Below are 18859 nucleotides of genomic sequence, written 5' to 3'. Positions count from 1 at the left end.
ATCACAGGCGAAGCGATCATTTATTACATTCATAGATACAGTCTTCATTCCCACTTCCCCGTTTACAAGCCAGAAAGACCACTTACTTCTTCACAACATCAAACATGCTGCTTTCCAAATTTCCCAACCACTGTTCAACTGGTCCTCTTATACGAACATTTCTACAAGAGGAGACAGACTGGTAATCAATACATTTCAGAAATAATAAGGAATTGGCTTTTAAGTAGACACTCGGATAGAAGAAGACATACTTGGGCATAGGGATTCTCTCTCCTTCGGCAGAAGTAATCATTACCACCACCGCAGGGCTTTTTATCGGATACTCAATATCTAGATGACGAATATTCTCAAAACACTTCTCCAGGTGGCGCTAGATTATATAAAGGCAGAAAACAAAGAGTCCAGCTTCAAATAGCAATTCCATAACTGGGGACCATTACAAAATATTATTTCTCTGCAGCGAGATCTTACCTGGACAACATTGGGATTTTTGCTTTCGGATAAAATAGAAATAAGGTCATCATTGCTTAGGAAGTAAAATCTGGGGAAGACTCTGCGTTTAATTTCAAGAAAGTCCTGCCAAGTGAAAAGTGAAAAGTAAGCTGATTATCAACAATACCTCCGATCGTTATAAAACAAAAAATGTAACAATAAGGCGTCCTAAATTACAAATATTAATATCATCATGTCAATGTAAATAATTATAGCTTTAACTAAGACATCTCACGGACAACACACAGATTGGTGACATTTCAAGGACAACACACAGATTGGTGACATCTCAAGGACAACACACAGATTGGTGACATTTCAAGGACAACACACAGATTGGTGACATCTCAAGGACAACACACAGATTGGTCAATTAATTGGCCTAATCTGTTTGATAATCATTTTTGGAGATGAAGAATGGGATATAAGTACTGACCGTACCACTGGAATATATATGGAAAAGTCACAGTCATGTTTGTGAAGAAACCAACAGATCTTTATCGCGTGACATTATTACCGTAATAATGGAGTAATAATGTGCATGTCACACATGGGAAAACGGGTAGTTTGTGCCCTTCTGGGTAAGCTTGGTATGTTCTTGGAGATAAATCCAAGGAACCACCTGGCCATTAGTGTAAGGAAATTGTATTTTGAACCTCATTTTTTGAACTTGTATTTTTATTGAGTTTAGATGGCATTTTTTCTATAGGAGCACACTTAAATGCAATGTACAATAAATTATAAAACATAAATACATCAGGGGTAAGTCAGAAGCTTTCACTATTATGATACAGTCTCTTTTCTCTTGTTTATTCTTTTCTCTTCCTCGAATTCCAGTGTTATGTGTGCTTAGACATATGTTAATTCTACGTGAGTGTATTAGGAATGTTTTTACTATAGCCCTACATAATGTGACTACAGTTCTAACAGTTATTCTTTACACAACATAACAGTCTTTGCGGATTCAATGAATTATCAAAAACAAAAAATGACGGCATCCAGCTCCCCACGTTGATCTGGCCACCACTGCTTTGAAAATTCTGATCAAGCAGATATGTTTCTATACACAGTGTAACAATCCTTGGGATATATTTAAAGTGTTTTCTCCACTCCTGGTAATTCAGGACCTACAGAGGATTTATAGAGGGGTTAACCTCTACGTCTGACTTCGTCCTGGACGAGATGATAGAAGCTCTGTCACATAACTGTGGCTATATATTTCATTTGTCTCCATTGACAGAGATTAACAGTGACAAACACGAGAGCTGCCTGGACGCAGAAGATTTCTCCTAAGAAGTTAACTCCAGTTAGCAAATGATATGTTCGACTTGTGTCCCATGACTGACACTTACCTCAAGGCATTTCAGAATCTTCTCAAGACAAACATTGTTGTTCTGCAGTATTTCCAGGAGTCCCGGAACAGTAGCTGCCCGGAGAGCATTTGGACGATCTTTTATATTATTCATTATCTCTTTCCAGGAACTATCCACTTGGGAAAACAGCTTTGCTTCAGCCGGGAGTTGCCTGATATAAATAAACAATTTACAATAATAAAACTAAGTATTAAAAATCCATATATGTAAAAGCTCTGCAGTCAGCATAGAGAAAGGATTCAGAGAAAATTAAACAATGTTTCTATTTCTCCTCCTCATTAGCATTCTGTGCCCTGACGGTGCCTTGACTAAACGAAATCAAGATTTCATTTGCGTCATATGAAGAATAAAAAAAAGTAAATACAAGTTACAGGCGATTTAAAATATTTAATTTAATTTTGTAAGTGACTGTACCCCTTTAACACGTGTTAAAAAAGATATGCCCACACTGCATAACTACTGTGTCTCTACTGTAATGTAACCTGCAAAGTGCTATGTAAACCTAGTTATGCCGTATATATAAAATATGCATATACTGTAAAAAAATGAAATTAATCTGCAAGTATAAAGGGGAATGGTTTTTAGTATTTCATAACATGTAAATGTAAGAAGCGTCATGTACGATGGGAGAAGTAATATTGTAGAGATCAGTGTGATGTATGGCTCTCTGGGGGCTAAATATGATAATATCTGTGCACGGTAAATTAAAAAAATGTGTTTTATCATGTCTAAGGGCCAGCATTGTAACAAGGAAGGAGTATTATATTGGTGCTAGCTTTCCACGGATATATTATTAGGTTTGCAAAAGTATAATATGATTGAAAAATGGCATAAAAAGTGAGGTGACTAAACAGAAATAATAAAATGAGCATGTAAGTATTTAGGGCGGATTATAAGAGATTACATTGGGGGCTTGGAAATGCCTGCGGGTGCTAGATGGATCCTTTGTTGGCCAGGGATACTGAATTTAAAGCTGTGATTAACAGAGCGATGCAGTTTGTATACTCAGCCTGCTCGGTTCTCCGAGTGTCACCTGGTCGAATCAGTCATGGAAGGTTAAACGTGCATTTTTGCATCAGGGGGCTTCTAAGCATACACAATGCAATCTTTATGAACCCAGGACAGCACTTGTCCATTCAGAATGGCATGGAAGACTCTTTCACTGGCTAGGACATGTGGCTTATCACTAGAATTTGAATTGTGGAGACTTGACATGGGCACTAAATTTTCTGCCAACGTAGCGTAATTCACAAAATGTTTCATCTACTTTCTAGCGCAACTATTTTGGACTGAAATCTGCAATTATTTGATCAATTCTCCAATATGGTGAGTTTAGTGAAAAAACGCCATCAGTGTGAAAAGAAAGTGTTAATTCAGAGGCCACATGTTGTATTGGGCCAGAAAAATAATCACTTGGAGTTCCCCAAAACTTTGGAATAAATAAAGAAAAGACGGGACTGTCCAAGCAAAGACGGAGCAGTTGGCAACTAGGAATTCACATGTCGTAAGCCGACTGTGCTACTGTCCACCTTGAGCTATAAGGAGCAGGACTTGCATGCTGCAGCTCTAGTGACCGGCCCCATGAAATAAAAGTCATGAGCCACATTTCACAGTTAACACGCTTACACGCTTACTCACTTGTCGGCCCAAGAAACAAATAGAACCAGAACACATACATTTTACTGCTAAATGATTCTACAGTACAGATTGCTTATTGCCGAACTCACTACCATTGATTTGACTCAATCATCCTGTCTCTGACAATAGCTTTGCCTGTACTGAAGACATTGTGCTGGCAACCGCACACAACTACAGTGGATTTTATTAGAATATTGCACATACCATGCAGAGTTTAACCCTTTGAGTACCTCGGCATTTAAAAGCTTAAAGGCACACACTAAGCACCAAAACAACTTCAGCTGAATGAAGCAGTTTTGGTCTATAGATCATGCTCCTGCAACCTCATTGCTCAATTCTCTGCTATTTAAGAGTTAAATCACTTTGTTTATACAGCTCTAGTCACACCTCCCTGCATGTGACCTACACAGCCTTCCTGGCTTCCTTCCTTGGTGCGATGGAGGAGGTAGGCAGGGGGAGCTATGATGCCAGGAATACAGCCTGGCAGAATTATTTCACTTCGGGAGATTTGAGAAATAAATATTAATCATGTACATATTTGTGTAATAAAAGCAAACAAACCCCCAAAAATTCCTAAAATATGAAATGGTCTGTAATCAGAAGTAATAGGCCAATGAAATGATAACTTTACTTCAGTACTGCAGAAGTGTGAGGACTACATTTCCCAGGATGGTTAGCCACACAGCATGGTGACTACCTGAGCATCCTAGTTAATGCAGTTCTTAAACATCTGCATTCTTCCGAATAGTCATAACTGACATAACAAGCTTGAAGTGGCTGCAAGGATTGTCTGTCAAATACAATAAATCCAGAATCAATACACACTCTATTGCTCCACTTGCAGTATCTTCTGAAGCTGGTATTTGTTCTACTGCCCTAATTATTCTAAACCTGCTGGTTGATTGCAATATGTACAATATTTAATACACGGGACAATGTGTAACTCACATGATGTGTAGGTATTCCAGAAATGCAATCAATGTGTATAAGTGTTGTTTTGTACTTACAATTAGCTATACTGTCAATGAATTCTATAGAATTGTGCAGAATGGGGTTTAATCACTAAATCCTGAATTGTAGTGAAATTAAATCCAAACTAGCCACGCTGGATTTTTCCCGATCACCTCTTTCAGTCTCTATTTTGCAATTTATTTTTCAATTCACTTACATTTTGTGTTAAACTCCATTCTAAACATTTTTAAACGGAAAACGTTTTACCTCTGGATGTCAGACGCTAGAAAGATTTGTTCGAGGTAGAGCCAGTTTTTCTGACACATCATCCATTCCTCCATGGTGCGAATGAAGAGATTCAGCTTCCGATCCCATTCAGCTACTGTATTCTGTAACGAAATACGATGTGAGCAATTCATAGCCAAATTATGTAACCCCTTGTCATCCACACCCATTCCTGCAGTCTGGCCAAGCAGTATGGAATGTAGTTCCCAAATAAATGGGAACATTTTTTAATATGACGGGTACCTTAATGGGTCCGGCGTAGCGCGAACCCTTTAATGTGGAAATTATAACTTGACATTCCTCTAGTTGAGTCATTATGTCTTCGGCAGACGCAATAATTGGAACTTCTGAAAGTTCTGACCGATGCACGGTCAACGCGAACTCTGTTTTATTCCAAAGACGAATTATTTTATGTAACATCCCTTCCAGCGTGGCTTCATTGGTCGCAGTTGTAGAGATGTCAATTATCTTATTTTTGTGCTGAGCTATCTGCAGAAATAAAGGTTTAAAGAAAACTATGGTAATAGCAGTAAGGCATATTAAAGATGAGTTTATCAAAAACAGGAGTCTAGACATAGTTATTAAGGGTTCTGAGTACTGTGTAATGAATAGTAGTAGGAGTAGGACAGATTCATTATATGGAGCCATTTATAGGGTAAATATTGTGTAATATGAATAAACAGGCTTTGCTGGGAAATTCAATTTATTTTAGTTGGATTTACAACATTAATTTAATGGTTTACGTAAATCAATATTCTTTAAAGGCTTTTGCTTTGCAGTAGAGTACGGATGATTATAACATCGCTCCACAAAAAAAGTTTAGAATGTTATCCGTCCATATACCCACCAGCCATCCCTGAATTCAAGTCTTATAAGGGTTGGATTAAATCAAACAATTCTAATAATAATAACCAAGTATAACAAACAGTTTGGATTTAATATATATATATTGATATTTTGATATTTTGTTTCCACCTTTGTCCCGTGTCCCATTTTTATACTCATCCAGGTGCAGTCTGGGCTTTACCTACACAAGAGGTGTAAAAAGCAGCAGTGGTTCTTTCATGGTTTGTCGTGAGATATTACGGGGGGGTTACAATATTAATACAGATTGTATGTTTTGGGATTGGATTGGAAGCTGGGAGAAACAGAAATTCTTGGAGATCTTTTAAATGAAGGGAGTGCATGCTCCCTTTGCAGACATATTCAGGAAATGCACCAGAGTAAACAACATAGTCAATTACTACTTAGATAGCAGAGGTCTCTTTTCCTGGTTCCTTTTATAACTCTAATGAGCATCAAGGTATGACATCACATGCTCAGACGTGGTTTTCAAGTGGGTAAGCCAATAGATGGCTTTGGGTGTGAAAGTACTGTGGTTTGTGAGAACTGTGAGTGCCCCATCACATTGTAGCCATGGTACAACCTGTAGTGAGGACCGAACAGTCTGGGATCCATCAATGTAAGTCATGTGGAAAGTGAGGACTACCCAGTGAGGTACCATTCATCCCGACAACAGTATCTTACTGTAGACTTGATAGTGGAAAATTAAGTAGAGGGTTCTGCCATTAGTGTCCAGATCTCTTCACTTCATGGTGAATGTGACAAGGTGGGTGGATTGATGATAAGTAGGACAAGGATTGGAGCGGTTGTGTGTGTTTGTTGGCTGCTTGTGGTGGGGTGTGTGAGTGGTAGGCTGCTTGTGGTGTTGTCTGTGTTTGGGAGGGAGGCTACTTGTTGTGTTGTGTGTGGGAGGCTGCTTGTGGTGTTGCGTGTGTGTGTGTGGGATGCTGCTTGTGCTGTTGTGTGTGTGTGGGAGGCTGCTTGTGGTGTTGCGTGTGTGTGTGTGAGAGGATGCTTGTGGGCTAGTGTATGTTGAGGGACCTCCAGAGGTGAAAACCAGAAGCATAAGAATAGGGTGATCTTTGATCTACCCACCAGCTGTGCCACCCTTCTCATACAAACCTCCCCCAATGACATGGCTTTAGTTGCCTTTTGGGAAATCCAGCCCTGAGGATCTTGGGAGTGGAGTCTCTAGTATGTGGAGTGGGAGAGACTGATGGCTTTGATTATACATTGCTAGTAATAATCTTCAAAACCAAATGTCAAAACATGTATTATTCAGTTTTTGGCTACAAATATCAGGACATTGGAATCTGCTAGTCTATATTTCGCTTTTCTAACACAAAGTTCTCTAGACGTATTTTTGTTTATTATTGTTATAAAGCAGACTATTATACCCATTTTATCAGCAGAGAGCAGAATAAATGCCACTTGGTAAGCTATCGGTACATCCTCAGCATTTTGACAAGCAAGAAAAAGAGTAATTAGGCACAGAGAACTGTGACAAATAGCAAAACCAGCTTGATAATGGGAATTAATGCAAGCATCACAATCAGCAGAGAGATAATCAGGGAGCGCAGTTTGCTGGCTATGGGCCAAATAAATTGCAAGTAAAAATGACTGAGATAATCGTGCAGAAAACGGATTTACTATTGAAATGTCTGCGCCGGTCTGTTAATACTAAATTCATTAGATGGCCATTGAGAAAAAAACTTTCAGAATGTGGGGTACAGCAGCAAACCCCAAACCCTAAGGATGGACTCTGGAGCGGTTTTACACAGTAACTCCGATTGATGGTGGAGGTTACAGTCTATAATCCTTAGTGCATGTTTATTACACAGTAACTCTGATTGATGGTGGAGGTTACAGTCTATAATCCTTAGTGCATGTTTATTACACAGTAACTCCGATTGATGGTGGAGGTTACAGTCTATAATCCTTAGTGCATGTTTACCCTTTAAGCCATATGGAGAATTAATTTTGGGCATGATGTGGCAGGTACCATGACGATTTGTTAGCCTTACATTCTAAAACATCTGTGGATCTACCTTTAGTCCACTTTAGCTCTGGCTAATCTCCTAACTCTAAACCTGGTCACTGGAAATGCTGAGGACAGCCTTAATATTAAACTTGGGAGCTGGGAATGCTGAGGACAGCCTTAATATTAAACCTGGGAGCTGGGAATGCTGAGGACAGCCTTAATATTAAACCTGCGAGCTGGGAATGCTGAGGACAGCCTTAATATTAAACATGAGAGCTGGGAATGCTGAGGACAACCTTAATATTAAACCTGGGAGCTGGGAATGCTGAGGACAGCCTTAATATTAAACCTGGGAGCTGGGAATGCTGAGGACAGCCTTAATATTAAACCTGCGAGCTGGGAATGCTGAGGACAGCCTTAATATTAAACCTGAGAGCTGGGAATGCTGAGGACAGCCTTAATAGTAAACATGAGAGCTGGGAATGCTGAGGACAGCCTTAATATTAAACCTGGGAGCTGGGAATGCTGAGGACAGCCTTAATAGTAAATCTGGGAGCTGGGAATGCTGAGGACAGCCTTAATATTAAACCTGGGAGCTGGGAATGCTGAGGACAGCCTTAATATTAAACCTGAGAGCTGGGAATGCTGAGGACAGCCTTAATATTAAACCTGAGAGCTGGGAAAGCTGAGGACAGCCTTAATATTAAACCTGGGAGCTGGGAATGCTAACGACAGCCTTAATATTAAACCTGCGAGCTGGGAATGCTGAGGACAGCCTTAATATTAAACCTGAGAGCTGGGAATGCTGAGGACAGCCTTAATATTAAACCTGAGAGCTGGGAATGCTGAGGACAGCCTTAATATTAAACCTGAGAGCTGGGAATGCGGAGGACAGCCTTAATATTAAACCTGAGAGCTGGGAATGCTGAGGACAGCCTTAATATTAAACCTGAGAGCTGGGAATGCTGAGGACAGCCTTAATATTAAACCTGGGAGCTGAAGATGCGGGATCACAACGGAAACCAGCGGAATGCTCATTCTGATTACGTTACTTCTAAAACATTGCCCAAGAATTGTTCTTTATACATAATCCCCAATGCAACCATTACCCTAATGCTGGATGAGAATCATGAGAATGTCAGTTCATAAACATCTGTGAGGAACAGTCACCACAGCCCAAACCTATGAAGCAGTTGAAGATAACAGCTTTAATAGAGATATACATACCTTAAGCTCCAAGAGATTCCCTAAGGTGAAGTTCTTATCGCGTATAATCAGTCTGCCGATGGTATTGTGTATTGTTTCCCAATGTCGGTTCTGTAGACATGGGTTCCTTAAAGCAACCACAATAGGCAAACTTTGCTTAAAATCCAGAATCGATTGCCTCAGGGATACTACAATATCGTTTGTTGGCAAACCTGAAAAGAAGTGTAATAAAGATAACTGCTTAAATAACTGCATTTATGGTAAAACATAGTTTGGGTTTATTTACCAATTTCAGTGAATTGGAAACCAAATTTGTTAAATTTAGGATTTAATAACCAATTTAACAAAACTGCTGAGTTGAGGAATTGTGACAGCTCATATGTTAACTTAAATTTAGCAAATTTATTTGATTTCTTTAATCAGAAGTGGCATTAAGGTCAGAGCATCCTTGTTCCTTGAGATTAAGAGAAAATGTTGAACTCTGGCAATCCCTGGTGTTAATCTACTGCTTACAATACTTTACAGCTGTCACTTTATATCTCAGTTTGGGAATGTAGGTGACATATTTAACACTGCACAGATTTTTTTATTTGTAGTATAAAATAAGTCATATTTGTTGTTTTCTTGATTGCTTCTTTTAAGCTTTTACAGAAATGTACTAATTGGAAGCAGATGAGGATATTACGAGCTACAGTATATTAAAACTTAGAGTGGCCACTTACCTTTCTCAAGCATGATCAATGTATGGCTGAATCGATTAACATCCCTCTGTATGACATCAACATTGAGCTGTTGGAAAGAGGTAGACCTCCACTCAGCACTAAGGTTTGCCCATTCTTCTGTAGACTCCCAAAGGAGCTTCCTCAAACTCAAGTCACATTCGACTTCAGTGAGCTCTGTGTTAAGGAGGTGAGTGCTGATATCTCCTGTTGCGCTCTTCTGTGACAGTATCGTATCCATTAACTGGGCTTTCATGTGCGTGATGGAACTTCCAAATCTCTCCTGGTAGGTTGAGTAACACTGTGCTTTACTAGAAATATCCTCAAATTCTTCCTGGAGATTCAGAATGGTGTCTTTGGCTTCCATTGGGAACGTGTCACTCTGAAGAAGTATGGGGCTTCGGACCTGATAAAACAAATTTGTGAAAATCATGGACCTAGATACAGTATACATCATATATTGTCTCTATTTATAGTCAGTTTGATTTTTGGATTTACCATGAGTGGGTGTAAAACACATGATATGTAAACTATATTGTTTATTAGTCATTTATTAAAGTGAAAGTTAAAATAGAAATCAAAATAAAAAAGATTCAGGTTGGAAGTTCAACTCCAATGGAGCTACCAGAACCTAAAATTGACAGATATCATTAATAATCCCAATGGTCTGCTCCCTCTTAGAACATTTCATTTAGAAAACTCACAGACAAAACACAATCTGTATGCACCTCAACAGTTCAGGATTCAAAATCTTTCAATACAGTCCCAGAAAAATACAATGAATTAGATTCTCCAAAAGTAAAATTTAATCTAAAATGCTCTTCTAAATTAAGGGCCTATACAATACTAATACTAAACAATAACTCACAATAGGATGAATGTATCAAGGTAAAAACAGGTGCTATTCTGGGTGAAGCATTCTACTGGTTTCCATGATGATTGCTTCTTATTTAGCACTGTGCTCCAGAAAAGCATCTGTTTTTGCCTTGATAAATCATCTCCCCCATACTGTTTATCTTTTATTTTTGTAATTCTTTATTTCGACAAACGGCCATACAAAGTGTGAAGGACTTTTATGCAATTGCCTATATGCTTCAGTTTAATTCTCTCCCTGCTATTTTAAGGTCTATATTGTTCGGTTCCAAATGTCAAGAATGAATGTATTTTAAAGTGTTTTATGTCTTTTTGTAACCATGTGGTTAATGGAGTCTGCCTCTAGCCCTGGATAATTGAATTACTATCCCCTTTGTCTCCAGGATAGAGGCCTCTATAAAATCTGCTTAAACCATGCTTCCAGAAGGTCAAATGCACATTTGTACTAACTTTTGAACCCCTGGTCCAATTCGTATGATTTTTGAGTATGTTGTTCCCCCGAATGGATTGATTGTGAATATGTAATTTTTATGTGAATGTGATGTATGGTTTTATAGTTATGAATGTTAGGTAAAAAGTATGTTAAACTGTAAATGTTCTGGCCAGCAGATAATTGAGCTATGTATATTGCTAAAACTCAATTATCTAGCCTGGCCCAGAGGAGGAGTTTTGTGTTGCATAAATTGTGAGTTCTGTGTGCCAGTAAATGAGTCTTGTTCCAGCATTAAGTTTTGGCTCATGTGTGGATTATTCGGCGATTCCAGGGATATTTCTACTTGTGGAATATTGGGTGATTTTACTTTTATGGGAAGAAGGGAATGCTTGACGGGGATATTTTCTACTACCGTCACACAAAGGTTATGCAGATCATGGTGTATACCATAGTGATATCAATATCTACAGCCATCTTGAATATTTACGGATGAACACAAAGAAAAAAAATCTTCTTCAATGAGCAAAGAAAATTCAAAAACGAAAGAAGAAAATGAAACAAAATAGACCCCCTTTTTGGGATTAAGGCAGGAAGACTAGGGTTAATAGAAGTGTAGTTCGCTACCACTGAGGAAACCCCCCTTACTGTTTAAAAGAACACAAACCTGTATTCCTAACACTTTAGTGTTCCTGTTCCTATTTATATAAATCCGCCCTTGTGTGCCCTAATAATAATTTAAAAAATGTTTTACTGAAATTCTGTGCTGGACATCTAACATTAACTCGAAGAGCACTACTAACTAACTCCCCCTTCACCCTCCCATGCCCTCTTTTTTTTCTCTTCTTCTTTCCATTCCCCCCAAACAACCCTTCATCCCCTAACTCCCCCTTCACCCTCCCATGCCCTCTTTTTTTTTCTCTTCTTCTTTCTATTCCCCCCAAACAACCCTTCATCCCCTTCCCCCTTGCCTTCACCCGCTGCCCATTGACCATCCTCATCACTACCACCTCCTCCTACTTCTACAGTGTGAAAAACTTGACAAATGATTATTATGGTACATTTTCACACTGAATCTCTAAAAACAAAAACATACCTTAATCTTGAGATCCATTATCTCAAAGTGCAAGTTGGAAATATACTTGTCCAAATCTCCACTGAATTTAACAATTCCTTCATCTTTTTTTGCTTCGCAGTAGAGTACGGATGATTTTAGTTGTTGAAAGCTTGGAGTAAGACTCTGGAATAGAGCTAATTCCTCTGAAGAAATAGGCACATTGTAGTCTTTGGCAACAGCATAGAGCTGTATAACAGTAGTGTACTTCTTCTCCAGCGATGGAACCTCAGACGATATCTGACCAAGGAACGTTAAATGCTCAACAAAGTCCTCCACCTGTGTCAGGTCCATGTTCAGCTTCCTCAATGCATCATGAATGACCTAAAATAAATCAGCAAATGGTTATAAATGTAGAATAGCCAAATACAACAACTTTAGGACATTTGTGTAAAGTATAAATACAAAAAAAAAACTCCAATAGTTTGTTTTTTTACAAAAGTATGAATTGTAAAATCTATTTTTTTTTTAACGAAAGTGTGAATTGTTGTATTTTCAAATTTTTTATGAAAGTGTGAATTGTTGTAAATTCAAATTTTACACCAAAGTAGCTGTACTGGACACAGAGCTTACTAGGAGAAGTTTCCAAATTTGGCTATTTTGGCCTAAAATGTGATGTTAATGCTGCACGAATGTTGAGTTCCAAACAATTCACACTTTCGAAAAATGCTATTCGATTTGTGTTTTTGTTTTCATTTCTACTTTACACAACTGTGCTAAATAGACTACAACACTGCAGGATGAGAAACTGGTTTTAAAGAGAAATATTTCGAATATTTGAAATTAAATTCATGACATTTGTTAATTTAATGTAGTGTTTAACCCCTTAAGGACCAAACTTCTGGAATAAAAGGGAATAATGACATGTCACACATGCCATGTATCCTTAAGGGGTTAAATAGAATAAAAAGTTATCGACTTACATCCAAAAGTTGTAAATTCTTTGCGTACGCTAGAACAGGCAGAGATACACAAACACTACGCAATACAGCCTCCAGATGTTGCAGGCATTCCATCTGATACTGCAGACTGTGGACCTTACAGGCATGTACGCGCCTCTCTGTGTTCATTTGTTTACACTCCGTGATAAAGTGTTTGAATGTAGCCAGGATGTTTCGGTAGTCATCCGGAGACATTTCTGTTTCTGCTCTAGTAATCTTCATTTTTACATTTTGCGCTGTTCCCACCATGGTGCAGTACTTGTTAAAATCTCTGCTATAACTTTCCACGTCTTTCATTGAATTCTTAACAATTGAGATAATATTTTGAACCTGTGAATTAAAAGAATATATAGTAATTTAAGCATATAAAAATTATACCTTATGGAACATCTATTTTAAGCCAAATGTAAGCAAAGCCTTATTTCCAGTTACAATAAGCTACTACCCAGCATTGATTGGTCACCATCACTTTCCATCCAATACCCCCTTCCCCTGTTTTAACTTATTCAGACATATGTAGAGTATCCCCCCACAGACTCAGCACTGTCTCCGAGCTGTATGTATCAATACTGGCCAATATGACATTGTCCATTTACTGTAAATAAATGTAGTCTTTACTTGGTGCTTGTCAAACTGCTAACACTTGTATAGATGAAAAATATTCTGCTGTTCTTATATTGGTAGATTACACACGATGTACTCCACCATTGCTCCTCCAACTAATGCAGATGCATTTCCCAGCATTGCGCATGCTCTCACATACTAGGAATTGTGGGTTACAGCATGTGTCATTTCTAAAACACATGCATCATATGTAAAATTCTATAACAAAGAAATATTGAATTAATGAATCACAATATTATATTTTAGCATCAACAACATGAACAATGTTTGCTCTGTGCCACATAATTGAATGATATATATTGGTAACAAAGTTACAGACTTCAGAAAAATTGCAGGAGAATCTTATGTATTCAGGCAATTGCAGTATAATAAGTGGGAAACATTGAGTGTAGGTATGGCTATCTATATCTGGGTCCTTCTAGAACCACACATAATGAAGAAAGGAAAGGACGTCCCATTACATCACCCATTACATACCTTACTCTGACAATCTGGGTCCTTCTAGAACCACACATAATGAAGAAAGGAAAGGACGACCCATTACATCACCCATTACATACCTTACTCTCATAATCTGGGTCCTTCTAGAACCACACATAATGCAGAAAGGAAAAGACGACCCATAACATCACCCATTACATACCTTACTCTGATAATATGGGTCCTTCTAGAACCACACATAATGCAGAAAGGAAAAGACGACCCATTACATCACCCATTACATACCTTACTCTGATAATCTGGGTCCTTCTAGAACCACACATAATGCAGAAAGGAAAGGACGTCCCATAACATCACCCATTACATACCTTACTCTCATAATCTGGGTCCTTCTAGAACCACACATAATGCAGAAAGGAAAAGACGACCCATTACATCACCCATTACATACCTTACTCTCATAATATGGGTCCTTCTAGAACCACACATAATGCAGAAAGGAAAGGACGTCCCATAACATCACCCATTACATACCTTACTCTGATAATATGGGTCCTTCTAGAACCACACATAATGCAGAAAGGAAAAGACGTCCATTACATCACCCATTACATACCTTACTCTCATAATCTGGGTCCTTCTAGAACCACACATAATGTAGAAAGGAAAAGACGTCCATTACATCACCCATTACATACCTTACTCTGATAATCTGGGTCCTTCTAGAACCACACATAATGCAGAAAGGAAAAGACGTCCATTACATCACCCATTACATACCTTACTCTCATAATATGGGTCCTTCTAGAACCACACATAATGCAGAAAGGAAAGGACGTCCCATAACATCACCCATTACATACCTTACTCTCATAATCTGGGTCCTTCTAGAACCACACATAATGTAGAAAGGAAAAGACGACCCATTACATCACCCATTACATACCTTACTCTCATAATCTGGGTCCTTCTAGAACCACACATAATGTAGAAAGGAAAAGACGACCCATTACATCACCCATTACATACCTTACTCTGATAATCTGGGTCCTTCTAGAACCACACATAATGCAGAAAGGAAAAGACGTCCCATTACATCACCCATTACATACCTTACTCTGACAATCTGGGTCCTTCTAGAACCACACATAATGCAGAAAGGAAAAGACGTCCCATTACATACCTTACTCTGATAATCTGGGTCCTTCTAGAACCACACATAATGTAGAAAGGAAAAGACGACCCATTACATCACCCATTACATACCTTATTCTGACAATCTGGGTCCTTCTAGAACCACACATAATGCAGAAAGGAAAAGACGTCCCATTACATACCTTACTCTGATAATCTGGGTCGGTCCCGAGAAGTAGCTCGCAGTCAGGCCACACTTGTAGCCTTTCCCTTGCATTCTGCTCTGGTTCCATTGGAGATACGGGTATATTACGTGTAATTTGAAAGCAGAAATTGGAGAGACTTGTTTCCTGACTAAGAGCATCAATTTTACCTACAAACAGACAGAAAAACATTTTACAAGAGTTATTAATGCAAATCGTGATTTTTAATTTTTTACGTGACTCAGCTAACAGTGTCCCATATTGTTAGACTCAATATTAACTTGTGACAGCATACTTCAGTAACAGAACCAAACTGCAGAGGGAGCTATGTTTTTCCTCTTGCTTCACAAACCCATGTTCATGGGCATGGACATTTTCCTAGGCCCTGCTGGTCTAGACCAGCGGAAGGCAACCTTTGGCACTCCAGATGTTGTGGACAACATCTCCCCTGATGCTTTGCCAGCATTATGGCTTTCAGACCACTATGGGAGATGTGGTACACAACATCTAGAGTGCCAAAGGTTGCCTTCCACTGGTCTAGATAAAAAGCCAGATCTCGGCTCCATTGTTCCCTCAGTGACAGAAATTGCTATGGATTTCAAGATATGGAACCAAAACACAGATTTCATCCATTGAGAATAGGAAGCCCCATGGGAACAGAGCTAACAAGATCTGTGTTAAAATGTTTTTACTATCGCTGAGCAAATATTTTGTAAGTCTAAAATGCCCTTAGGCACGAAACGCGTTAGGTGCATGTGTTATTTTCTCCTCATCGCCAATTTAACATTGCTTCTGATAGCTAGGCTAATTAGATCTCGTCTGCATTGTGCCAACGTATATTTCCTTTCAGCGATGACACACGAAAGCAGAACAGAAAAAAAATGTTTACGACGTACAGCATAAATACATGCGAGGAGCCAGAATCAATCAGCGAACAGAAATGTAGATTAACAAAGGGTTGGTAAGGGCCAGAAGTATGTTAAATAAAAATGAATACTTTTGGCTCCAGGGCCTGACATTAAAACAATGAGAGATCACTACAGATCAGGAGAGGGGAGTAAGTTAAAGAGTCTGAAAGTTTCTATGTCTCAGGCAGATTGTCTAAATAATATATAATATTAGTATTACAAAGACAGAAAAAAGGAGAGAAGAGGAATTGGCAAATCCGGGAATTAAAGTAAAAAAAATTAATAGAGAATATTTTTATTCTATGTTATGGTATTTTATCCATCTTCTTTTTCTTTTTTTGATTAACATCTGAATATGCATGAGATGATACATCAAAGTATCATGTGGACAGTTGAGTTACATCACTTGTTACATCATATGATGTATCACTGTCTTGATGGCAATTACAGCGTTACTGTCTTGATCGTAAGTGTGGCCGGACCGGTGCCAGTCCATAATTTGCCTGTCTGATATTATGTGTGTTTCCCTATCTTTTCGTGTCTTCTGCCCGCTCCCCGTTGGGGAGTGCTTCCATGAAGGGAATTAATTTGCCTCTTGAACGGGGACCACCCCGATACCCCATTTAGAATGTTGGCTTAGAAACTTCACACCTCGCCACATAGTGTCAAACCGCAAGAGAAACAATCAATGTGCACTCTTCCAGCTGGCGGCCATTCGTACAGACGAACGCCAGCCAGGGGGAGCATTCGTAGATTGTTTTCCGACTCGTTTATTTCCTGAATGAGGGACTCCCTAGTGACCCATTAGAATGTTCATGCCAATCAATTAGAACATTCCCACTTGCAACATAAGTGTGAAACTGCAAGGGAAGTAATTAATGAATGTTACCATGGGTGGCTGCCATTTCCTATGGTTGAATGGCACCCAGGGGGAGCCTTTGTTTCCTGAAAGGAGATGCTTCCCTTGCCTGGTTACCACACAGGGACCTTGCGAACGGAGGAAGTTCGCGACAGGGGCCGTTGTGAGGGTCCCTGAGGTTGGTGTGGACACTTCTGGGGTGCTGGCGAGTTTGGCGGGCTTTGCGGTGCCCGCTGGGACTTTTCCCGTGGGCGGGCTCTCTGTGCCTGGGAGACAAAGGGACGGTCCCTTTTTCCTGTGCTTGGTCTCCAGGTACAGAGGCTCATGGGATGAAGGCCCCCTGTCCCCGGATGTGGGAAACCCTGTGTTTGTGTGGCAGGCTTTTGGAGACAAAGGGACAGAGCCCTTTCCTGCGTTAGGTTCCCAGTGGGGAGGGGGGGACCTGGGAGGGGACATGGTATGCTGTGTGTTACACCCCTTGCATGGGGTTATGTTTAAAAGCCATGTGCGGCCAATAAAGTGGTTGTTGTACCTCCAGTTACTGGGGGGAGGGGGGTGGGGTGGGGGAGGGAAGAATGGTTTATATCCTAAATGGTTCCTGTTCAGCTGAAGGAAGAGAAATAGCGGAGGTAACTGTTTGGGTTACCAGGTGTTCCGCTACAGCAACTTTCCATTTAAAAAAAAATATTTTAAACATCAGGTAGTTTGTATTAAGATTCAACATTTGGGGGAAATCTGGTCCCTAATATGTCAACCTTCACTAGAGGAATACTAAATCTAGCAGGATCCTAGCCATTAGTGACTGATTTAGGCATCATTGGGATAGGACAATAGATCATAAAAAACTCTGTGAATCACACACCTATTATTTGCTCGAATCCATTCACAATCCCTTCCACGTGTTCCTCAAACTCCGTCTTAGCAGGAGATACACAGACAAGATTATTAGAGGTAGCGGATGACCTGCAAAAAATGAATGTAGTTTAATGAAATGGGTTCTTAATCTAGGAATCCTGGATGATCTATTTCTTGCCCTTTGACTTCGAGGATTTATTTCAGCATTACAAAGCAGCCCTACACTGAAACAGTAAAGATAAAACATATTAATAACAACCAGCAAACTTTAGGATGTGAATCTTATAAACATTCGTTAGAGCTGTTTCTGTGCTGGACGACTCATTTAAACATCTTGAGAGCAAGTATACAAATCTTAAAAATAGACCTGCCAGATGCAACAAATTACCTACAGGCACTGGGTTTGCCACTGGACTCGCTATGCCCAACAAACCCTCACGGCTGGGATCCCGCGGCCACACGTGACTTTGTACCCAGGGGCAAAGCCCTAATATTTCGAGATGAGGCCACAACTTGACTAGACAGAGGACCAGACCCAGAGAAGCCGGGCTGACCCCTAACAACACCCGGCCCCCAAGCACCCCTGGCCTCCATCCATTACGCTTGGCACGGACTGATAGAGAACCCACAAACCAGGGAACACAGAGGTATAAACCTAAAGCCTCTGATATTAGAGACGATATCCAAGACCACACTGTAGCCTACAGTACCGGGACTTAAGGCCTGATTGTTTATCTTTGCTTATAAGTTTTTTATATATCCTTTTTTTTTTCCTCTTATTATTATTATTTTTTTTTTTTTTTTTTTTTTTATCCATGCACTGTTTAATACTCTGTTGACAACCTTCCAATAACTGTTTCTGGCATTACCACTCGCCTCAGACAAGCTCATAGTGCCTGTTACCAGCCCATTTAAAGAAGGCAAGCATACAAAAGTTTATCTCGCCTGCACTACAACCAAACCACATGGGCATATACCACATTTAGGCG

The 18859-nt window shown here is 39.5% G+C and overlaps 1 protein-coding gene across 1 annotated transcript in view; it reads right to left on the bottom strand.

The window, feature by feature from the left end:
* Positions 1–18859, bottom strand: part of DNAH14 (dynein axonemal heavy chain 14) — a 295079-nt gene that overhangs the window by 225845 nt on the left and 50375 nt on the right. Inside the window, exons 18-29 of the mRNA XM_063441946.1 lie at positions 17878–17978; positions 15249–15418; positions 12829–13176; positions 11888–12229; positions 9492–9894; positions 8791–8981; positions 4983–5228; positions 4722–4843; positions 1845–2016; positions 472–576; positions 252–370; positions 87–161 (exon numbers count right to left, since the gene is read on the bottom strand). Coding sequence (XP_063298016.1) covers positions 87–161; positions 252–370; positions 472–576; positions 1845–2016; positions 4722–4843; positions 4983–5228; positions 8791–8981; positions 9492–9894; positions 11888–12229; positions 12829–13176; positions 15249–15418; positions 17878–17978 — 2394 coding nt within the window. The remainder of the gene's footprint in view (positions 1–86; positions 162–251; positions 371–471; positions 577–1844; positions 2017–4721; positions 4844–4982; positions 5229–8790; positions 8982–9491; positions 9895–11887; positions 12230–12828; positions 13177–15248; positions 15419–17877; positions 17979–18859) is intronic.

Source organism: Pelobates fuscus, chromosome 2 (assembly GCF_036172605.1).
Source record: "Pelobates fuscus isolate aPelFus1 chromosome 2, aPelFus1.pri, whole genome shotgun sequence".
Taxonomy (NCBI): Eukaryota; Metazoa; Chordata; class Amphibia; order Anura; family Pelobatidae; genus Pelobates; species Pelobates fuscus.
The sequence above is the reverse complement of the archived record's forward strand: the minus strand, read 5'-3'. Positions and strand labels throughout refer to the sequence as shown.